At 40.0% G+C, this 24,540-nt stretch overlaps 1 protein-coding gene across 1 annotated transcript; it reads right to left on the bottom strand.

Annotated features, from left to right (window-relative positions):
- Positions 1-6,174: 6,174 nt before the first annotated feature.
- Positions 6,175-24,504, bottom strand: NDUFB5 (NADH:ubiquinone oxidoreductase subunit B5). Its single transcript, XM_084875571.1, has 6 exons — positions 24,260-24,504; positions 16,651-16,739; positions 15,205-15,271; positions 14,177-14,238; positions 13,247-13,353; positions 6,175-6,414 (listed from the first exon to the last, which is right to left on the bottom strand). Exons 1-6 carry the CDS (start codon positions 24,381-24,383, stop codon positions 6,294-6,296), a joined length of 570 nt encoding a protein of 189 aa, XP_084731697.1. The 5' UTR covers positions 24,384-24,504; the 3' UTR covers positions 6,175-6,293.
- Between the last annotated feature and the right edge of the window lie 36 nt (positions 24,505-24,540).

The raw sequence follows: 24,540 nt of genomic DNA, 5'->3' as shown, positions 1-24,540 counted from the left end.
TCCCTTTCTCTCTCTCTCCCTCTCTCTCTCTCAAACCAATAAATAAAATTTTCAAAATAAAGAGACTAAATAAATTGTGCTGTATTATTACTATTGTCACTTTGATAGTCCCATCAAATATAAGTAGTTTTCAAGAACAGTTTGCTATAGGGAATTCAAAACGCTGTCAGTGTTTGCGAATTTGTTAATCCAAATGTTGTACCCATCCTATCATCAATGGGTACAAGTGTGAGCTGATTGTGTTGGTGGATATCAATTTAATCTTTAAAATGCTTTTGGGCCTGGCCAGTGTTGTTCAGTGGTCAAGTGTTGACCCATGAATCAAGAGGTCACTGGTTCAAATCCCGGTCAGGGCACATGCCCAGATTGCAGACTTTATCCCCAGTAAGGGTGTGCAGGAGGCAAATGACCAATGTTTCTCATTGATGCTTCTATCTCTAGCCTTCTCCCATTCTCTCTCTCTAAAGATCAATAAAATCAGATTTTTAAAAAATGCTTTGGGAGTGGCAATACTTTGCAGAAACAGATGCAAGGGAAATCAAAAGCTCACAGTAGAAAAAATAATTAAGCATACAAAAGAAAAATGGCACAATGAGTGGGAACAGCTATAACAACCAATACACAAAAACATATCTGCAAGATTTAAGGTATTTAAATTCTCAAACACAAAATCTAAAATTACTATGATTATCATGTTCAAAGAAATGGAAAACTAATTTTAAAATACCTGCAGGGAACAGAAGACAACTTTCTGAAGAAATTTGTTTTGTTGGCGTTAATCATCTTTTATTGCACTTAGTAAACGGAGTTAAATTGTCAAGTTCCGGAATGCTTAGCAATGATATAGAGTCTGTGCTGAGTGGGAAATAATATGATGAGAATTATACTTTTCACAAGCCTTTGGGGTGTTGAAAGAAACTGACACAAAATCCTACCAGCAAGCTGATAAGAGACTTGAAGTCTTTAAAACTTTGGGGCTGGAGAAAATTGTTCCCCTCTGATGCTGCCAGTGGGCGTGTGAATTGGCACAACATTTAGAAGGGCAACTTTGAAATATGTCTCAAAAGCCTGAATACATATTCTTTAGCCAAAATCTCCATTTCTGTTTATCTTTTAAAAATATAGCTGGGACTGGTTTGGCTCAGTGGATAGAGCGTCGGCCTGCAGACTTTTGAAAGGTCCCGGGTTCGATTTTGGGCAAGGGCATGTACCTTGGTTGCAGGCACATCCCCAGTGGAGGATATGCAAGAGGCAGCTGATCGATGATTCTCTCATCGATGTTTCTAACTCTCTATCCCTCTCTCTTCCTCTCTGTGAAAAATCAATAAAATATATTTAAAAATATATATATACATACTGAGTGGCCAGATTATTATGACCACCCCATCAGTACTTTGGTTGGGCCACCTTTTGCCTTCAATACCGTGGCATCTCTTCTTGGCATTGACTCCACAAGATGCTGAAAGGTGATGCGAGGAATCTGACACCCTGCCTGATGAATAGCACTGTCCAGTTCTGTGAGATTTGATGGTTGTGGAACCAGCTGCCTGATGGCTATTTGAACTTCGTCCCACAAATGCTCAATTGGATTGAGATCTGGTGATTGTGGGGGCCACGTAAGCAAGGTAAAGTCTCCCTCATGTTCTTGAAACCACTCCTGCACAATACGAGCACCGTGACATGGCGCATTGTCTTATTGGAAGAAGCCATCTCCATCACCATGATAGGATGAACTTGATCAGCAACAATACTTTGGTTGCAAAATACTTTGGTTGCAAAACAGCAAAATATTGTGCTATTCAGACTTTGTTCCACATGAATTAAAAGGCCCAAATCATACCAGGAAAACATGTCCCAAACCATAACACTGCCCCCACCAGCTTGAAGGGTTGTACTCATGCATGTGGGGTGCATGCCTTCATGCTGTTTCCTCCAAATTCACAATCTGCCATCTGCATGATGCAACTGGAAACGTGGTTCATCAGACCACATGACTTTTTTCCAATGCTCGACTGTCCAATCCTTGTGTTCCTATGCAAATTGGAGACATTTTATCTTGTTAAATGCAGATAGCAAAGGTGTTCAAATAGGTCTTCGGCTTCCATATCTCATACGATGCAGTGTACAGCTGATTTACTATAGTCATAATAATCTGGCCACTCAATGTATATTTTTATTGATTTCAGAGATGGAGAGAAATGATGAGAATCACTGATCAGCTGCCTCCTGCATGCCCCAGACTGGAATCAAGCCCACAACCTGGGCATGTGCCCTGACTGGGAATGGAGCCATGAGCCTGGTCACCCCCAACTGCCCTCCCTGCTGGCCTAGTCACCCCTAACTTCCCTCCCATGACCAAGTTACTGCCTTTTCAATTCTCCATTTGATTACCTGAGGGGAAGTTCTCCATTTGGTAGTAGTATGTTTTTAATATCACTAACCTATTAAAATTCTCCCTTTTTTTGCCCTAGTCGGTTTGGATCAGTGGATAGAGCGTCAGCCAGGTTCTATTCTGGCTGAGGGCACATGCTTGGGTTGCAGGCTCCATCCCAAGTAGAAAACATTTAGGAAGCAGCCAATCAATGATTCTCTCTCATCATTGATGTTTCTCTTTCTCTCTTCCTCTCTTCCTCTCTGAAATAAATTATATATATATATATATATATATATATATATATATATATATATATATATATATACACACACACACACATATACACACACACACACACACATATTCTCACCCTGGCTGGTTTGGCTCAGTGGATACACCCTCAGTGGACTAAAGGGTCCTGGGTTTGATTCTGGTCAAGGGCACATGCCTAGGTTGTGGGTTTGATCCCCAGTGGGGGACATGCAGGAGGCATCCAATCGATGATTCTCTTTCATCATTGATCTTTCTCTCTCTCTTTCCCTCTGAAATTAATAGATATATTTTTTAAAAATCTCCCTTTTTAAAAAGTCAGGCATTAGGCTCAGAGCCTTGGAAAGGGTACATAATCTAGGCAGAATACAATATACTACTATAGTTACATTTGTGATTGCCTTTTGATTACAAGAAACTGATTTTCTACTTACAATCACAAAATGACATTTTTTTAAAAAAAATCTACATTTTATTAGATCAATTTAAAGAAAATACTAATTATATATCATATGTGAAGACAAAAAAAGAGTTGAGTTGGCTGAAATTGAGGACTGAAAATTGGGAAACAGTGATACAAGGAAAGAGGCTGAGCCCAGCACTGCTCACCGTGATCTCCCGCAGAGTGTATCTGTCTCTAATGAGAACGGTGTGGCTAATTGACACTGTAGAATTTGGTACACTTGACTTTTTCCATGATTTGAAAGTAGTTTTAAAAGCACTGCCCATTGGCTGTAGTCTCCCTGTAACTCCATTCTTCTTTGAATTCAATAAGCCTGAAGCAGAGTGTCCTAGATCCGTAACTTTCTTGAAAAAGAATTGGGTCATTTTAGTTGACAGAAAAAGTCTATTTAACACCTATTACTTACCAGTGTAGTAGGCACTTTACATACATTATCTCAGTAACCGTCACTACAGCTGCATGGGATGAAGAGCACAATCCCACTTTAGAGACAGGGCTCCAAGCAGTGAAGGAACTTTTGTAATATGGGAGAGAAGTTAAGATTAAATACAAAGTTCTTAGTGTAGTGTCTGGCAGAGGTAACAAGTAGTAAATTGATGATCGTCATTATTACTGTCATAGTAATTGGCAAGCTCAGGATTTAGCCTAAAGTCTGCTCAATTCAAGCCCATGCTTTTTTTTTTTTTTAAGTAGATTTTGTGTTTTTTATTTTTTTATTTTTCTTGATTTCAGAGAGGAAGGAAGAGGGAGAGAGAGGTGGAAACATCAATGATGACAAAGAATCATGGATCGGCTGCCTCCTGCACGCCCCACACTGGGGACGAGCCCCCAATTTGGGCATGTGCCCTGACCTGGAATCGAACCATGATCTCCTGGTTCATAGGTCAATGCTCAACCTCTGAGCCACGCCGGCCGGGCAAGCCCATGCTTTTTAATAAGACCATCCTAGGGACTGTACAATTGCAGAAAAATAAAAAAATATATAAAAATAACCCAAAACAAAATCCCTGTACCATTCATTCAACAGATCTTTACTCGGCGTCTATGTTCCAGATGTTAAATCATCTAGTCATTGCATGTACCCATAGGCTAGCTTGGGATCCCATAGGTTGCTACATTGCCCTGTTCTTTCCCTACCAAACCCATGTGTATAATTTCTGATTTAATATCTATCATCTGTGTTAAAGAGAGAACATGTCTACTGTAATGACTTTATTCCCAGTATGTATCATAGTGGACGATATATAACATGCTTAAACATTTGAACATTTGAACAGGAAAAAAAGTTTGCATAAAAATCAGTACTATATATATACACACACACACTTTATTAGTTTCCTTCCAAGAAACACAAATTGAAAAAAAAGGAATCCTCCATTTTAGGGGGACACACTATATATGATTCCAGCTATGTTAAAGAAGAAAACTAAGACTGAAGAAAAGTTTTCAAATGTCTTTATGGGTAGTGGGATTGTCAGTATTTCTTGTTTTTCTTATATCTACAGTAGTAGAAAGAGAATATGAGTAAAATCTAATGCCTAAAAACAACCTGTAAAGTCTAAGAGGAGTGAACATAAACAAACAGATGTTTATAGTTACCACTTACAAGATTATCTGCTTTCATTCTCCTTACCCCTCCTCTACAAAATTGAAAGGTTTGTGCAAGCAGGTGCTTAGGGACAGCAGGCCCTTCACCCAAATCCTTTAGCAGAATTATGAGGTGGTAATTAGATCCCACAGGGAATCTCAGAACCAAATCTGGAAGGAACTGGTACAAGCAGCCCTCTGCTGGGGAAGTGAGAAAATGCAACCACCGCAAACGATCTTGGAGAATTAGAAAGAGTACTTAGGGCCCTTAGGGCAAGAGAACTCTCAAAAGGTATTCACTGAGCAGAAACCCGGTTTGGCTCAGTGGATAGAGCATCGGCCTGTGGACTGAAAGGTCCCGGGTTTGATTCTGGTCAAGGGCATGTACCTGGGTTGCGGGCACATCCCCAGTAGGGGGTGTGCAAGAGGCAGCTGATTGATGATTCTCTCTCATCGATGTTTCTAACTCTCTATCCCTCTCTCTTCCTCTCTGTAAAAAATCAATAAAATAAAATAGGTAAAAAGGTATTTGCATGAAAAAAAAAAGAATTTTTAAAGCTAAAAAATCATTTTGAAAGTTGAAGTGTGAATGTTTATTTTGGTAAATCTTGAGTACCTATTTAAAATCTCTGAGACGCCGAAACCGGTTTGGCTCAGTGGTAGAGTGTCAGTCTGCAGACTGAAAGGTCCCAGGTTCGATTCCAGTCAAGGGCATGTACATTGGCAGCTGGTCGATGTTTCTCTCTCATCGATGTTTCTAGCTCTCTATCTCTCTCCCTTCCTCTCTGTAAGAAATGTCACATAAGGTCATTTTGAAAATAATATCAAAATATGCAGCGGACAGTAAATGCTTAATAAATGACAGCCACTATTTTACCTTTTACTCACATTTCATAACCTTTGCAGTAATCATTTTACCTTTTGGAATAACTTTTCCAGTGTTTGCAAAGAAGAACTCTGAAGAATCATAGAAATTGCAACTAAGAAAAATGTGTATTTAAAAAGCATGGCAGATGGTTAAAAACCATGAAAATAACTTTGAGATTTGTCCACTGAAAATGTTTATTAAGGTGTTAACATTTTATCTAATTGACTCAGTATTTGTACAATTTAAAATTCTGAGTTGCCCCCAAATAATCCAGATGTCTACAATATACACATAAACTACCATGCTTCCCGATACTTAACATACTCAAATTTCTCTCACTTCCATTTATCAGACAAGTAAAACATTAACCTTTCAAAGTTACACCTTTAAAGAGTTTGCAAATGCCTATCTCTCCAAGTTTTAAAAAAATTGTTTAAACCTTCTTAAAAGAGGAAGTTCAAACTCCCGATCAACAGCTTTAATCTGCCACCCCCAATGTATCCACATACCAAATGAACACTTTAAATATCTTACAATTTTTGTCAATTATGCCCCATAAAGCTGAAAAAATTTAAGATCACACATGGAAAAAGCCTTAATCTGAACCAACACTGAGAAATAAAGCAATGGAAGAGTGTCTTTTATTCATTATTCTGAGCAAAGCACGAAATATATTTATTACTTCATTTTTCCATAAAGAGAATGAACTTTATATTTAGAGAAATAAAAAATTAGGCATCGGGAAGTGTTTTGGGAGTATGATCAATAAGCTCCTTATCAATGGTTGGTTCCTGAAACCAGGGACCATCACCTCTCGCACGCATTAATCTTCGTACTTCCATCTCCTTTAGCCTGTAATAAATGAAATAGCAATATTGTGATTCTATTATAACATTTCCAAATACATATTTATTGAGTTACCAAGATAAAAAACAACCACTAGAGAGCCTTTAGCTTTACATAAGTATAATGTCCATCTACAGATCCATGTGTATGCATAAAATTAATATATACCTATAAGCAAAATTTAGGACTTGTTTTTGACTTTTATTATCTTGCTTATATAGTTAGCTAATACATACTGCTTTTAATCCCCAAAACATGACTTGAATTGGTAATCAGTTCTCTACTTCTGTCCCTGCTTTGTCTGGACAGAGAGCCTTCACTTGAACAGTGGTAATGCATTCTCTGTCTTTAATGCCTAGGATTAAGGCCATATGCTGTGCCAAGGGCTAGGAATTAAAACATGAAGATGCCTTCTTAGAGGAGCTTACATCCCCTAGTTTATACTGGCTGTCTATTACCATTAGGACAGAAAACCACATGAGAGCAGGAATGGTATCTTATTCAATAGCATCACACTAAGCCTGGTCAGCATCAGACAATTGGTATTTGTAAAGAAAACAAGAAAGAAAAACCAAGATTAAGAAAAACATCCTACAACATAAGGCCTAATTACTTGTTCTCATCCTTCTTCACAACCGAATAATCTCTATTCTATCAAGATACTTTCCTCTCCTACAGCCACACCTTTGTACAAACTACCACACATTTCTGAACAGTCCCTCTCCATCAAACCTTTTACTTACAATTTATAGACTACATATCAACTAATCACATTTAAATAATTCATTTTATTAACCTTAACCAGCTCACTAACCTAGGAGCATATTTATCTCTTACTTAAGATTAAATATCATTCTTTTCCTTTTCTACTCTTTAGAATATAATTATCCAGAACTCAAGTAATTAAAATATTCACACAAAGGAGACTGGTTAAATAAGTTATGGTTAGCCCATAGAATGGACTACTCTGTACCTAAGGAAAATCTATCTACAGTTACACAGAAGATGATAGATATATCATTAGGTTAAAAAAGCAAGGTAAGAAATCAGTGTGTAGCATCTTCCCATTTCATCAAAAAAAACAAAGTCATCATTTGTGACTATGTATGTAGGTACACATGCGTAAGTTATTAAAAATCTGGAGGAGCCCTGGTCAGTGTGGCTCAATGGTTGGAGCATTGGCCCATGCACCAGAGTCTTTTTATTTTTAATTTAACAAATCTTTATTGTTGCCGAGATCGGTTTGGCTCAATGGATAGAGCGTCAGCTTGGGGACTGAAGGGTCCTGGGTTCGATTCCGGTCAAGGGCATGTACCTTGGTTGCGGGCATATCCCCGGTAGGGGGTGTGCAAGAGGCAGCTGATCGATGACTCTCTCTCATCGATATTTCTAACTCTCTATCTCTCTCCCTTCCTCTCTGTACAAAATCAATAAAATATATTAAAAAAAAATCTTTATTGTTCAGATTATTACAATTGCTCCTCTTCCCCCCCCTCCCCCCCCATAGCTCCCCTCCACCCGATTCCCACTCCACCTTCTGCCCTTACAACCTTCCCACTGTCCTCATCCATAGGTGTACAATTTTTGTCCAGTCTCTTACTACCCCCCCCACCCCTTTCTTCCTGAGAATTGTCAGTCCACTCCCTTTCTATGCCCCTGATTATATTATATTCACCAGTTTATTCTGTTCATCAGGTTTTTTATTCACTTGATTTTTAGATTCACTTATTGATAGATATGTATTTATTTAAAGCCAGCACCGCGCTCAGTTTGTCACTTTGTTGTTTATAATTTTTTATCTTTACCTTTTTCTTCTTCCTCCTCTTCTTAAAGAATACCTTTCAGCATTTCATATAATACTGGTTTGGTGGTGATGATCTCTTTAGCTTTTTCTTATCTGTGAAACTCTTGGTCTGACCTTCAATTCTGAATGATAGCTTTGCTGGGTAGAGTAATCTTGGTTGTAGATTCTTGCTATTTAATATTTCTTGCCACTCCATTCTGGCCTGTATACTTTCTGTTGAGAAATCAGCTGACAATTGTATGCTGATTAACTGTTTTTCTCTTGCTGCTTTTAATATTCTTTGTCTTTTGCTCTTGGAATTTTAATTATGATGTGTCTTGGTATGGTTCTCTTTGGATTTCTTTTGTTTGGGGTTCTGTGCGCTTCCTGGACTTCTATTTTTTTCACCAGGTAGGGTAAGTTTTTGGTCATTATTTCTTCAAATAGGTTTTCAATATCTTGCTCTCCCTCTTCTTCTGGCATCCCCATAATTCGGATGTTAGTATGCTTGAAGTTGTCACAGAGGCTCCTTACACTATCTTCATATTTTTGGATTTTTTTTTTCTTTTTCTTTTTAAATATATTTTATTGATTTTTTACAGAGAGGAAAAGAGAGGGATAGAGAGTTAGAAACATCGATGAGAGAGAATCATCGATCAGCTGCCTCTTGCATACCCCCTACCGGGGATGTGCCCGCAACCAAGGTACATGCCCTTGACAGGAATTGAACCTGGGACTTTCCAGTCTGCAGGTTGACGCTCTATCCACTGAGCCAAACCGGTTTCGGCTTTTTTCTTTTTGCTTTTCTGGTTGAGTGTTTTTTGCTTTTTCATTTTTAAATCTTTGACTTGATTCTTGAGATACTCTACTCTGTTGTTAGATCTCTGTATAATATTTTTTATTTCAGTCAGTGTATGTTTAATTTCTAGTTGGTCCTTTTTCATATCCTCGAAGGTCTTACTAAATTTATCAGCCTTTTCTAGGATATTCTTGAAAAACATTATAACCGTGGTTTTGAACTCTATATCCAGTCATTTGTTTTCCTCCATTTCTTTCATTTGTGATCTGTTTCTTTGTCTCTGCATTTTGGCTGCTTCCCTGAGTTTATAGAATGGCTTTGTGTGTCCTATAGGGCCCAGTGGCTCAGCCTCCCCAGTTACCTAAGGTGGACACTCTTGGTGCACCCCTTTGTGGGCTGTGTACACACAGTCTTGCTATAGTTAAGTATTGATTGTTGTTGGTATGCCTGGGAGGGATTTACCTCTGGGCCAATTGGCTGTGAGGACCAGCTGTGTCTATGCTGGGAGAACTTCTCTACTGGAAACACCCTTATGAGACAAGGCTTGCAAAAGCCTCTGTGCTCAGCTTGGATGGGGTGGAGTCTCAGGGCAGAGCAGGCAGCCTTGGTTTCCTGTCAGCTTTGCCCTATGAGGCCCCTGGGTCTCAGTATTCCTTGGTAATCTCTGCAATCATCTCTGAGAAAAAGCTTTCCTTGAATTTTGCCTGCTGTCAGACAGTACAGTTTCTCCCCAAATGAGTCTGGGTCCCCAAAGTCTTGCCTGGAACTGGAGTTCACCACAGTCAGGAGCCGCATGCCTCTAGGCCTCTGCCTTCTACAGCTCCCCCGAGTCCCAGTTTGCCTCTCTCTTTCTTGACAGTCCACATTCAACCCGTATGAATCGGTCCCCCGAGTCTCGCTGGAACTGGAGTTCAGTGCAGTCAGGAGCCCGACTCCCTCCCACTTGAGAAACCCAGCAGCGCACTCAGCAGGCCAGTCCTCTCCTCATGTACCCGCGTCTCCGTACCTTAGCCTTTGCAGCTCCTCTGAGTCTCAATGTGCTTTTCTCTTTCCTTCTAGTTGTAGAATTTCCACTCAGCCAGTTTTCCTGTGATTCTGAAGGATGTCCGTTTTGTCTTTTAGTTGTAGTTTTGAAATTGTTGTGCGAGGCAGCAGTTTAGGTGTTTACCTCGGCTGCCATCTTGGTTTTTCCTCTGCATCAAAGAATCTTGGGTTCAATTCCTGGTCAGGATGTGTGTGGGAGGCAACCAATAGATGTGCTTCTCTCACATCTCTCTCCTCTGCCTCTCTTCCCCTCCCTTGCTCTTTTCCACTCTCATTCTCAATGAAAAGCAATGGAATACCCTTGGGTGAGGATTAACAACAACAGTAAAAAATCTGGAGGGCCAAAGATCACAGTTAATTCAGGGAGAGTCAATCATGGGAGATAGTTCCTTTCTGTTTTATATATTTCTTTATGCTCCAGTTTTTCAAATACCTAAACATATACTTTTTAAAAATTATATATTTTATTGATTTTTCACAGAGAGGGAGAAGGATAAAGAGTCAGAAACATCGATGAGAGAGAAACATCGGTCAGCTGCCTCTTGCACACCCCACTCTGGGGATGTGCCTGTAACCAAGGTAGATGCCCCTGATCGGAATCGAACCTGGGACCCCTTAGTCCTCAGGCTGATGCTCCATCCACTGAGCCAAACCCGTTTTGGCTAATCATATACTCTTTAACAACTGTAGGTACTCCCGATTGCACACTGACATCTTTCCTTTGGGTTTCGGTTTTTATTTTTATAATACTTTGCTTTCAAATTGTTTAGAAGCTCTGTATTTCTAAAGAATTCTGGGATCTGGTCTTTTAATTGGAACTCACAGGTATATGTCTGAAGTTCAAAAACGTCCAGTGTTACTAAGTGTGAGCCATATTGTTTTTCCATGATTTTAAATACTTAATGACAAATGCATATGGTAACCCTATATACTAGTACATGTAATTACATATTTAGAAAATAAGCCAATCACATGTCCTTTTAAATATTATTCAGTATCAGCAGGTTTTATAAACTATAAAGATTAAATCATAATGAACAGAAAGCAATCAATGGCAGTATGTGGCCAAGAGCAGGGGAGGAGGAATGACTGGAAGAGAAAGGAAAAAGGTTCACTAGGCCATCGAAGTGACCTTGACAGTGTGGTTACATTGCTATATACTTTTGTCAAAAACCCACTGAGCTTAATGTGTACATTTGAATGTATGTAAGTCTCACTCCAAACCCCAAAATAAATCTGATAGGATTAAATTTAAAAGCAGCAGAAGGAAACTGACTGACCATTTAAAAAAATAATTTTGGATCAGAGACCTATGCATAACACAAAATCCCAGAACCTTAAAAAAAAAAAAAAAAAAAAAAAAAGACTGACAAACCTGACAAGTAGGAAAATAAATATAAAATAACTAAAGCAATGTTACACTGCAGTGTTCAAAACATATTAGCTACTACTAATTTTTATCTGAAATATAAAAACATTTCTACATGGCAAAGCATTCTGCACTGTCAAAAGACAAATGATAAACCAGGAAAAGGTATGTGTAAGAAAAACAAAAATCAATTTAATGTATAGATGAGTAGAAAAATGGGCAATTTATAGAAAATAAAATGTAAACAACCAACAGATATATGAAAAAATACTCAACCTTACAAAGATACAAAATGGAAATGATGAGATAACATTTTTCAACTATCTCATCAGATAAATTCCATTACTAAGAAAGGTATGAAGAAACAGAAATTACCACATACTGGTGACAGGAAAGACAACTGGCACAACTTTTTTGAAGGGTTTCCATACACATCTAAAATTTAAAACATGTAACATCTAGCTTATCAATACCACTGCTAAAAATTTATATTCCAGATATACTGAATAGATATGCAAAAATGTACATAAGGAATATTCATAGCACTTTGCAGAATATTAAAAAAAAAAAAAAAAAACCTGGAAAGAACCTAAGTACTGACAATAGGTGACTGGTTAAAAAAATTAAGGCACATCCACCTAGCAAAATATATGATGCATCCATTAAAAAGAATGAGGCATATACTATCAGAAAGATCGCCAAGGTATCTTTAAGTGAAACAAAGTCAGGTGCAGAACCATGTTTATAAGAGGATTCCATTGTGTTAATAGTTTTCAAATGGTACACAAAATGTATTTTTAATGCATAAAATTTTGGGAAGGGAACATATATTGGAAATTAAGTAGTGGTCACCTCTAAGGACAGACTGGGGGCAGAAGGAAAAGAAATTGGGGGAGGGGAAGTGGAAGAAGACTGCCTTGCTCTTAGGGCAGTGGTCAGCAAACTCATTAACCAGCAGAGTCAAATATCAACAGTACAACGATTGAAGTTTCTTTTGAGAGCCAAAAAACTGACTCCTGCGCACGGTAAGAAGTTTCAATCACACTGTACGTGTGCACCTGCACGTGGTATTTTGTGGAAGAGTCATACTCAAGGGCCAAAGAGCCACATGTGGCTGATGAGCCACAGTTTGGCAACCACTGTCTTAGGAGAATAGAATATTTTAAAGAGAATTTATTTTAATATGACAGATATTATCTCGTAAAGAGAGGCCAAAATTTGTGCAAGGTGGAGGGCTCACTTCAGCCCAGCCTGCACCCTCTTCAATCTGGGATCCCTCTCACAATCCTCGACTACTGGCTCCTAATTGCTCACCTGCCTGACTGCCTGGTCACCCTTAACTGCCCCCCTGCCTGATCGCCCCTTAGTGCCTCTGTATGCCAGCCTGATCACCCCTAACTACCCCCTCTGCCAGCCTGGTTGTCCCCAACTGCAACAGGCCTGGTCACCCCTAACTGCCCACCCCCACTGGCCTGACTAGCATGGTTGCCTCTTACTACTCTCCCTGCTTCCTTGTTTGCCCCCAACTGCCCCTCCCCTGCTGGCCTGGTCACCCCATGCAGCCTGCTATTCAGTCGTTTGGTCATCCCTCACTAACCCTCCTGCCAGCATGGGTGAGGGAGGGATGACCAAATGTGAGGGTGTGAAAGTCAATCTGCATATTACCTATTTATTACATAGGATTGTTTATCTCCAGCTCATAGTCTACACTCTAAACAGGCTAACTCTCCCCCATCTTCATTCTTTTACACAGAGCAGCCTATAACCCTGAAATAGTTCTATTAATTTTTTCCCTCATGATCTGACCATACTAGAGGATTTTCTTCCCTCCCCCACTTTTTACCGTAATTCAGCCTTTTCAGCTTCAATGTGAAGGATGGCCATCGTCCGTTCATAATTCTTCTCAGGACTATCATAAAAATTTCGGGCAATCCATCTTGATATAGGATGCTACAAGAGAAAATTTGTGTAAAATTAGTTTCTGAATAATATTTTGCCTTTCCAGCTTACTATTCTGGAAGATGACAATCTCAGATAAATTAACACCGACCATGTGCCGACTACTTTATCCATTAGCTGCATACTATTCCCCTCCATTTTATGGAAAACAAACTGCACAAAGTTATACAGTTACTAAGCAGCAGCATCTGGACTCAAACCAGGTCTGTCTGACTCCAAAAACCTGTGGCAGATTTAGGAGCTAAATCCAGGGTTTGGTGATCAAAAAAAATGGAGCTCTTTCTATCAGTTAGGAAAGATAAACTAATTGTATGGCTTATTTTAAGATTTAATAATGAAGTACTTCTTCCTCAAAATATAATTCACTCAGATAATAAAACATGATAGGATATACTCAAATAAGGCCACTCACTACAATACTTGTAAAGGCAAGTAACAACCCATCTTGGATTTTAGTAGCAGTGTCTCTGTGTGCCAGCAGTTGGGAGCCGGCAGTCTGGATTGTGAGAGGGATGTCTGACTGCACCCCAGATTGGAGAGGGTGCAGGCTGGGCTGAGGGACATCCCTACCCCCATAACACAAATTCTGTGCACTGGGCCTCCAGTAAATAAATAACCATAAAACTTAAAATAATAAAACAATGCAGAAAATTACCAAAAGAAGCTCCTTGTAAAAAGTGAGCAGAAAATGTATTCATCTACTTGTTATAAAAAACTGAATATAAAACCTTATCTTAATTGCTGAATTAAGATTTTAACCAGTGTACTGATAAGACAGCTAACAGAAGGTAACTTGGTGGTGATTCATACTAACCTTGTAATATTCCCAGTGTTCTGGGATATAGCCTTCTGGAATTTCTGCTAACTCAGCTTCACCTAATAAGAGAAAACAGTGATGCTCAACTTCACCATCAGTAGCTTATAACATTAAGTCTGCACTATGTAAGAAACCAATCTCTTACGATTTTAAAGTGACCTTTTATTTGTATCAATGAAAATATCTACTATTTTAAATTCACTTCAACATGGTTGAAAATCCATTCATTAGATATGAGATGTCTTCTACATGTAAGACACTGTTTATAGGATTATATGAGAATTTTGCATTTTGTGTTTATACAGTATACCAAGATATAATAAAAGACATACTATTCCTTCTGGCTTTCTCCATACCAACTAAACAAAATATTCTTGGACTCAAGATGTGAGAAGTACTTTGAGCAGAATTTCCTATAAAAATTTAATATTTACTGTCATTCACAATTCCAGTGTGAGCGCTGCTCATCCCGGTCAGCTGAGCCGCTGTAGACCTGCCCTCTCAGCGGCTGCACCCGGTGCGGGAGCACCATTCATCCTGGTCAGCCAAGCAGCTCCTGCCCTGAGCGTCTGCCTCCTGGCTGTCAATGCATATCACAGCGACTGGTTGACCGGTTGTTCTGGTGGTTCTGCCTTTCAGTCACTGGGCTTTTATTATATAGGATGTGTTCTAAGATGGATAAAAACATTCTACCATCCCTCAGCCTCTCTTCCACATATCTCTTTCTATTTTCCTTGTCCTGTCTTATCAAAGCTGGGTTTGGAAAAAGAGGAGGAAGACAAGGCTTCATAAAGCCTTTTATAAGGCCCCTACAGAAATGATGAACTAAAGCTTTAGGAAGAAACCAAAATGTTTTTTTAAAAAAAAATCATTATACACTATTATGGAATAAGATTTAGTTATTTTAAAATAAATTTCCATGCTTATGTTTATTATTCAAAGAGCTTTTCCTTATCCATAATTATTTTTTATTATTGTACATAAGTTTCTTAAATTTATCGATTTGTTCAGAGGGAGGGACTTACCAATGAATACATTCACCAGAGTTATGCCAATTATAACCGGAATCCCAGTCAAACAAACGTAGAATTTCTGTCAAGATTAGTAAAAAAAAATTTTCAATAACCATTTCCTAACACTCTTTCCCACCCTTAAATTGTCCTTATTACATGATTTCCTTATATTACTAATAAAATAAACTTGCCAAATTTGAGATGCAGTATCAAATGATTTATTTCTGTAATTTTCTTTTGCTCTAGTTTTTAGATGCCTAAATTTAACACCAAAAATTAAAGAAAAAAGGGATTAACTGTACAAGTATTATATAATATACACTATGTAAGTGATTTTTTTTATTAAAGCAATGTAACGAAAGTTAGAAGTTTTTATATTAAGAAGAAAAATACATATAGCATTGTACACCTAAAGCCTATATAATTTTATTAACCAATGTCACCCCAATAAACTCAATAAAAAAGTGTAAAAACATCAGGTTGATTTCAGCCACTGTATAGAACCTGAGTTGGCAGGTGAGGGCAGTTAGGGGGGTTCCAGGCCTGCAGGGAGGGCAGTTGGGGAGTGGGGAGAAGACCAGCAGGGGAGAGCAGTTAGGGATGATGACAAGAACAGTGGGAGCTCAACCACGGGGATGGGCACTGAGCACAATGACAGCGCGAAAGAAGGTCTAGGGGGCAGCCCATGCTCAGATGCTGGGTCACAGCTTTAGGAACAAAGCGCCCAGATATCTTCCATCCTCTACACTAGGGGGGTCGAACTCAATCAGAGAAGGGGCCAAAATCTAAAATCCAGCCTACATCGCGGGCCGAATGGTTTACTGAACAGTCATAAACTGACAACGTTATAAACTGACAGCGGAGTGCAGTGATGACAGCGCGGTGCGGGCCACATGGCAAGGCCTGGCGGGCTGGATTTGGCCCGCGGGCCTTGTGTTTGACACATGTGCTCTACACCCTACTTTCCATTATAGATCCTTGCATGAATAATAAGTACCCTGCTTTACTCTCTGAATCAATGTTCCTAAGAATTATAGAAATAAAATAATCTCTCATAATAATGGAAGGCCTTATTTGAAGAAAGACTTTAGTTAGTTCTTTGGCAATTTAAAGAATATTTTAATAATATAAATAATTATCCCCAAATAAATCTATGTTCAAAATTCTGTAACTTATAGATTTTTATTTTTTGTCAGGGAACAGACTTCAAAACCCCATAATCCAGAGAAGAAAGGAGTGGCTCAATTTTTAACCTCCAATAGCCTCCAATAGGCATAAATCCTTTTTTTGAAGGAAAAAAGGTTAACTAATTTAAAAAGAAATTTAGTAACTAAAGAAATTTAGGTCTGCCTTTGAGAAAAGACATATGAAAATACAAAATGAAAGATGTTTTCTACATAGGCCAAAATGGCCTTCCTACTTACATAAAAATAGTTCAACAAAAATTTTTCAACTCACCAGTAAATTCAAAAAACGCTTGTCATAGAATCCAGAAGGTTTGATAACAAACAGTCTTTTCCCATGGTCCGAACTGTGTCTCACAGGGGCTGGAAATATTAAATTACCCTGTTTTATACAAGTTTCATATCGGTATACTGTTATTTTCTGAGATAAAGTCAGATTATAAGAAAATGTATATGCATAAATTTTAAATTAAAATTTCAAAATGCATGTTCTTTAAGCATTAAAGGCAGGGCAGGTAGTATATCATTAAACAGAGATTGGTGTTCTGTTTTACTATTGCTTTCCTCATTTTTATTCAATGTTATAAAAATACCTAAACAATTATTTGAGTGTTTCAATAGTAGACAGGAAAGGCAGATATCTGCAACAAATTTTGCTAATGCTGCAAAAGAAATAAATTTGGTATGCCATTCCATATGAGGCAATAAACACTTGCTACAAAATAGATGGAAAGACATTTATTCAACATATATCCAGCAGGAATTTGAACTTGTTACAAAAGTAAACACTCTACATAGCTTGATAAAATTCCTTTGTAAGCCATTTCTCATTCCCAGTATCCTCCTCTTCAAATACTCCCGATGATGGTATTTAATCAAACTTTGCTGGAGATAAAGAGAGGCAAAATTTAACTCCTGGATCTCCTTTCTACACCATTTCCTCCCTTGGAAGCCTGGAAAGATCACATGGGCACTGCAAGCCCCTCTTCTGGAAGCAGAAAAGGCTCTGTTTCGGCTGGGTAACTACATTCTATACCCTTTGTTCAAGCTTCAGTGTCTGGAATGCGCTCCCCTCTACTGGAATCTGTTCTTTGGGCCCAGATGACATCTTATCCTCCAAGAAACCAACGTTCTTCCAACCAGATGAGAACTCTCTTACCTTTGAATTACCTGTATATTCTAGGGAGGTGTCTAATTCCCTTCAATCTCCCAATAAAATACAAATGTGAAAGAACTTTCAATGTGTGAAAGAGGAACTCTTCTCTTAACTTTGGTATCACCTGCAGCAGCTTGAAATGAATTTAGGAGGTTAATCCACGAAAGAATTAGAAGCTGGTATGAATTTACTAAGTACAATTCATACTACTAGAGCTGTGACAACAAGATAAGAGAATTTGACAAAGTATGTATTTCAAGAAATCACTTGAAAGTTATGGAATTTTTTGTGTGTGAGCTATATGGAAAAAAAATGGGCTGGAGAATACTATAAGTGCAGACTATGTGCAGATCCTTTGGTAGGCCTATTGTCCAAGAGGGATACAGACAGACCCTACTGGAAGCAAGACACTAAGAGATTAACAAAATTACAAATCTATAGGGACAACAAAGGAAAGAAATATGATGCGTTGTCAGAAAAGAACAGGCTCAGAAGGAAAGTTCATGTTTAGACAGGATGGTCTGTGTGTGGGTGAGAGGCTGGGGAGAGGGAGCAAGGAGGTACAAGGAAAGGCACATTATAAACTGAGAGAAATATCAAGTTAGATGAATTTGAAATGGGCGACTGATTGATTACACTCAAAAGGTACTGATTACTTAATGCAGTAACCTGCCAAAGAGTTGTCTCGATAGCCCTGGAGGATCAAGATGGTATTCCTGACAAGCCACAAAGCTACTGCCACAAGAGTGGTTATTGCACTGATGATGAAAATAGGATCTTCCAAAAATCTTCATTCACATCTACAAAAGGCTGAATCTAAAATGATTAAGTGTAAGTGGAAAGTCCTGTTTGGATCCCCACCCCCAAAGTGGCTCACAAACTTAGAGTAAGAGTCATTGAGACAACCAAGATGGCGGCATAGGGCAGACACCCGAATGCAGCCCACCACAACAAGTTTGAATTTAGAACTGAAAAACGGGGGAAACATCACCCTGAAGCGCCGGATGGCTGGCTGAAGGGAGGCTCTACCATCTGGGAAGGAGAGAGAAGGCGCGCTGAACCTCAGGAACTGTGAAGGTACGGAAAACTGTGCGCGTGAAAAGGCGGCCGCAGAGTTCGCTGCCGGCTGGCTTGCGGAGAGGGCGGGCCGAGTTCGCTACCGGCTTACCCCCAGCGCGCGGAGAGGGCGGACAGCTAATGCACGGCTGGCTTTCTTGTTCAGGAGGAAAACAGAACCACCCTATTGCGCTGACAGATGGCCCCAGACAGGGAGAGGCCAGTCTGTCAGGCAGTTGGCATAGATCTCTCGGAGGTGTGTGAAGCCAGCGGCCATTACTGCGGGACTCAGAAACCAGGCCCTCGTAGGGAGGGGCTGAATAAAGCTTGTCTGCACCACCCGAGACTCCACCCCATCCAAGCGGAGCATAGAGGCCCTTCCAGTGGCTAGCTTCCTCGTTCGCTGCCAATAGGACTCTCCTAGGGAGGGGCAGACAGGAATCTAAAGATTGTCTGCAACTATACCAAAGAGGTTCGCGCGCCTACAACCAATTGTGCGGGATTCAACAAAGCTTGTCTGTGCCACCCCGAGACTCCGCCCATCCAAGCAGAATACAGAAACCCTCCTAGCTGAGACACTTCTGATCCTCATAGCCAATTGGCTTGGAGATCAATGCTTCCCAGTGATACCAACAAGAAGCAAGGCTTAACAACAAGACTGCACACACAGCCCACAAAGGGCTACACCAAGACTGTCCACCTCAGGTAACTGGGAGGCTGACTCACTGAAACATATAGGACACCTTAGCACACAAAGCCATCCTACCAACTCAGGTAAGCTGTGCAAATGCCAAGACAAGGAAATAGAGCACAAACAAAGGAAATGGAGGAAAAGAAGAGACTGGATATAGAGTTCAAAACCACGCTTATAAGGTTTTTCGAGAATTTCCTAGAAAAGGTCGACAAGACCTATGAGGAGATGAAAAGGGATCAACAAGAACTAATAAGGGATCAACAAGAACTAATAAGGAATCAACAAGAAATAAAGAATATATTGTCTGAAATAAAAAATATTATACAGAGTCCTAAAAACAAAATGGAAGATCGCAAGAATCAAGTCAAAGATTTGGAACATAAAGAGCCAGAAGATACTCCACAGAAGCAAGAAGTCAAGAGAATCCAGAAAGTTGAAGATGATTTAAGAAACCTCTGGGATAACTTCAAGCGAACCAACATCAGAATTATGGGGGTCCCAGAAGATGAGAGAGAGCAAGATATCGAAAACATACCGAAAGAAATAGTGACAGAAAACTTCCCCCACCTGGTGAAAGAATTAGACTTACAAGTCCAGGAAGCACACAGAACTCCAAACAAAAGGAATCCAAAGAAGACCACACCAAGACACATCATAATCAAAATTCCAAGAGCAAAAGACAAAGAGAGAATATTAAAAGCAGCAAGAGCAAAGCAGGTAGTTACCTATAAAGGAGCACCCATACGATTGTCAGCTGATTTCTCAACAGAAACCATGCAGGCCAGACGAGAATGGCAAGAAATATTCAAGTTAATGAATAGCAAGAACCTACAGCCAAAAATAATCTACCCAGCAAAGCTATCACTCAGAATCGAAGGCCAGATAAAGAGCTTCACTAATAAAAAAAAGCTAAAGGAGTTCATCACAGCCAAACCAGAATTATATGAATTGCTGAAGGGGGTTCTTTTAGAAGAGAAAGTAAATAAAGATAAAAACTATAAACAACAAATATGTAACTATCAATACGTGAATCTAAAAACCAAGGGAATTAAAAAAAATCTGATGAACAATATTAACTGGTGAATATAATAGAATCAGAGGTATGGAAGGGGAGTGGACTGACGATTCTTGGGGAAAGGGGGAGAGCGGGGTATAGGAAGAGACTGAACATAAACTGTGCACCTATGGATGAGGACAATGGGGGGTGGGGAAAGGGCAGAGGGTGGGGTGGGAACCTGGTGGAGGGGGAAAAATGAGGAACTTTTGTAATAATATGAACAATAAAGATTTATTAAAAAAAAAAGAAAAGAAAAAAAAGAGTCATTGGTGTAATGTGGTTACCAAAAAAAGCCAAGGCAATTTTATCTGAATATGATATATTAAAAGTTCAAGGTCAAAATGGGAGGAATCCCTGCCTTCTAATCTCCAGGTGTCCCCAGAGTTCTAGAGCGACAACCTGGAGCCTGCCCCCACTTATGCAACCAGAATTAAAAACAACCTGGAAACTGACATATTGAAAATGAAAGAACTGAAGCTGATTGGTCTACAAGAAAGAAGTCTGGTAAGAAACCAGAGCTTTTAAGGAACTGAAGGCTGTCCCATGGCAAAAGGTATAGACTATTTATTCTGTGTTGAGCTGAAGCAAAGACCTTCCAATGTGTGAAAGAGTAATTTAGAGCTTAATACAAGGAAGAAGTTTCTAACAATTTCAGTGGTTGAAAGTAAAAGCGCCCAGCCAGTGTGGCTCAGTGGTTGAGCACAGACCCATGAACCAAGAGTTCACCAGTTCGATTCCCAGTGAGGGCACTTGCCCGGGTTTCAGGCTGGATCCCCAGTAGGAGGTATGCAGGAGGCAGTCAATCAACCCATGTTTCTGTTTCATGTTTCTACCTCTCTACCCTTCTTAATCTCTAAAAAAGCAACAAAAACATATTAAGTAGTGACTCAGGTATCAGTAATGGGGATTAGTATATTATGGGGGGGAGGGGAGGTTGGTCTAGAGCAGTGGTTCTCAACCTTTCTATTGCCCCAACCCTTTAATACAGCTCCTCATGCTGTGGTGACCTCCAACCATAAAATTATTTTCATTGCTATTTCATAACTGTAATTTTGCTACTGTTAATGAATGGTAATGTAAATATCTGTGTTTTCTGATGGTCTTAGGCGCCCCTGCTAGCGGTAGCAAAATTACAGTTATGAAGTAGCAACGAAAATAATTTTATGGTTGGGGGGCACCACAACATGAGGAACTGTATTAAAAGGTCGCTGCATTAGAAAGGTTGAGAACCACTGGTCTAGAGAATTTTTAAGGTCTTTTTCCTTAAAGAATGTGAATATACGGACTCTCTTAGAATAAAAAGACATACTTTACCAACTCATTAATTTCAATCATTTCCTTTCATTTCCAAGAACTCATTCTAAAAACAAAACAAAACAAAACAAAAAACAACAACAAAAAAACAACACCTATTCTTATTGACTTTAGGGAGAAAGGAAGGGAGAGGAAGAGAGCAACATCAATTGGCTGCCTCCTACACACACCTGCTGGGATCAAGCCCTGACCAGAAATTGAACTGGAACCCTTTTGGTGCCACAAAAACAGGCATCTTCCACCACTTTATAAAGCCTGGAATTTCTCAAGCATTCATTATGTACAACTAGGTTTCAATAACAATTTTTAAAAATGCAAATAACCTCAGTTGTTAAAAAAGGTATTTAACAACTGTGATCTTTGTGTGGATCAAATAAGATACTGTATGATTTTATGTATGTGTGTGCTTCCAAGAAATTGAAAATTGGTCATTTTCTTTCCCTCATTCTCAGACTATTCCCAGTTAATGTCACTTTATATCAACGGTTTAAAGAATGAACATCCCCTAGAATCCATCCAATATTCACAAGCATTTTCCTAAAACACACTACTGATACTGCTCTTTTGCTAAAATTCTCTACTGCCTACAAAACAGATAATATAATTTGGCTTTATATTCATTCCCTCCCCTCACCAACTAGGCCCCAAATTCCCTTTTTAAAAAAAAATTATTTTTTTATTTTTCAGTCACTGTCTACATTCAATACCATCCTGCATTAGTTTCAGATGTACAGCACAGTGGCCAGAAAATCATGTACTTTACAGAATGGTGCCCTCTCCCCCACCCCCGTCCCACCATGCTTCAAGCACATACCTGGCCCCAGATGTAGTTAGTAAGATGTTATTGACTATATTGCTTATGCGGTAATACACATCTCCTTGACTATTCTCCAACTTTCCTTTTTTTTTTTTTTTAGCCTTCTCTCCCAACATATTGGGGTATGCAAGAGCCCATATTTAATTATGGGCTCTTGCATACCCCAAGAGCCCATATTCAAATATAACACAAAACACATCCTTTACTTTTCTGTCTGTATTTGTAGTTGTTCAAACTACCCCCAGAATCCAGTTTACATGCTTCATCTTCCATGCCTGAATGAATGCCAGGGCACTTTGATTACATAATAATTTTAATACTATTCTCAGTATTTTTTAAACCAAAAATATGCACACTAAAAACAAAACAAAAACCCAAAATATTGCACATCAATCTTCAACATTAAAATTCACTGCAGTTACAGAGGGAACTTAAGCTCATTTCTTGAATCCCTTCCTATTTGACATTTTATTGATAATTTAATTAAAAAGAGAAAATATTTTAATATATTGTTTTCTAAGAAAGTTTTCCACTGAGGGTAACACAACAGTACTAGCTGTTTAAGAAAATGTAAAAGGCTAGTGCTAGGTGCTGTAGATTTTTCCCACTCGCTCTATACAACTACCTTATAAGGTAGGTTAAAATTACCATTCCCCGCCTCCCCTCTCTCCAGTTCTAATGATAAAAAACAAGCTTATTTTGAAATGACATTTCTAGAAATATACAAAATACATTTCAGGGTTCTAAAATAATTGTCAATAGGGAGATTAGTTTTATTTTATTTCCCTGTCAAGTCAACAGAACAAGCACACATGTAATAAGCACCTCCTTTTTTAGAGGTGAAAAAAAGACAAGTTTCAAGCCGTTAAGTGCTTCCAAGATGTGAAGGCCCAAGGTCACACAGCTACTAAGCTGCGGAGCCGGGACTGGAACCTACAATCTAACTCCAGAGGAAACAAAACAAGGCTCTCTACTCTGCTGGAGCTCACATTCTCCTAGGGGGCAGACATCAACAATAATATAACAGATTAAAACCTTTCATTGCACGGTGACAGGTAAGGCTTCACACGCAAAACACCTCTGAAAGCAGGTGCAGCTGAAACACAGGAACCCTGGGCACCGCTATGAGATCCTCTCCTGCTGCCCGTGGAAAGGGCTCCGGCGACCTGACCCCTCCAAGAAAGGGGACTGTGCATACGGGGGGAGGAACGGGGTTTAACCTCGGTTCATCTCCAGCTAGACGTGATGAAGTGCCATCCTGGCGAGTATTTAAAGAGGAGGATACGTGCCCTCAGAAATGGCTTACAAAGGGATTTTGTCAAGGAATGCTGTTAGCAAAGCAGTTTTGTAACAGAGTCTATCTAATTCCTGCGGGAAATTTGTTGACTGCTCCCCATCCTTTGCAGCAAGTCCCGATGCATACGTCAATGCCTTCTCACGAGCCTCTGCGCTGTCCACCCATCACTGGGCGTCACTGAGCATCCCCTCCCGCAGGGTGCGACCAGAACCTAGTTCGGGGTGGGGGGAGAAAGGACGAACCTGATGCCCAGGGGCACGGTTCTCAGCTCTGGGCCTTTCCGACCTCAGCGTCGTCCGGAAGTTAGCCCACCTGGGAAGACTGAACGGCCCAGTGTTTCACAGACGCTAACGCGTAGGCTAAACCCTCAAACCCAAGCCCGCAAGTCCCCGGCTCCCTCCGGGTCCCGCCAAGGTCACCCTGGCAGAGTCCTCCTCACCCCGCTTCCCCTGAGAGCGCTTCCCCCCCCGACCCCCCGAAGCCAGCACCCACCAACAGCCTTCGGGAAGCCCCGCGTGAGGAAGGCCCCGGATCCCAGCCGCGGACCCAGGCGGCGGCCAGCCAGCGCCGCCAGCGCGGTGACCGAAGCCCGCTGCAGCAAGCTCATGGCCGCCATGGCTACTCCGGGCAGGAGGTCAGACGGGGGAGGGCGACGGGAGCCGAGAGAGCCTATTTACCATCCGGGGCAAAGGCGGGAGGCGGCCATGTTGAGTGAGGGCAAAAGCTCTTCCTGTGCTCTGCTTCCGGTCGGAGGGACGCACCGGAAGTGACGC

The sequence above is a fragment of the Pipistrellus hanaki genome (genome assembly GCF_964339955.1).
Source record: "Pipistrellus hanaki genome assembly, chromosome: 2".
Classification (NCBI taxonomy): Eukaryota; Metazoa; Chordata; class Mammalia; order Chiroptera; family Vespertilionidae; genus Pipistrellus; species Pipistrellus hanaki.
This window is presented reverse-complemented; position numbering and strand designations above follow the sequence as displayed.

Excerpts from the sequence above, each read along its gene's own strand:
- NDUFB5 (XM_084875571.1), bottom strand. The coding sequence starts at position 24,383 with ATGGCGGCCATGAGCTTGCTGCAGCGGGCTTCGGTCACCGCGCTGGCG. Across the intron at positions 14,239-15,204 it reads TCTGGTGAATGTATTCATTG|GTGAAGCTGAGTTAGCAGAA; the intron begins GTAAGTCCCTCC and ends TTCTCTTATTAG. Across the intron at positions 6,415-13,246 it reads GCTGAAAAGGCTGAATTACG|GCTAAAGGAGATGGAAGTAC; the intron begins GTAAAAAGTGGG and ends CATTTATTACAG.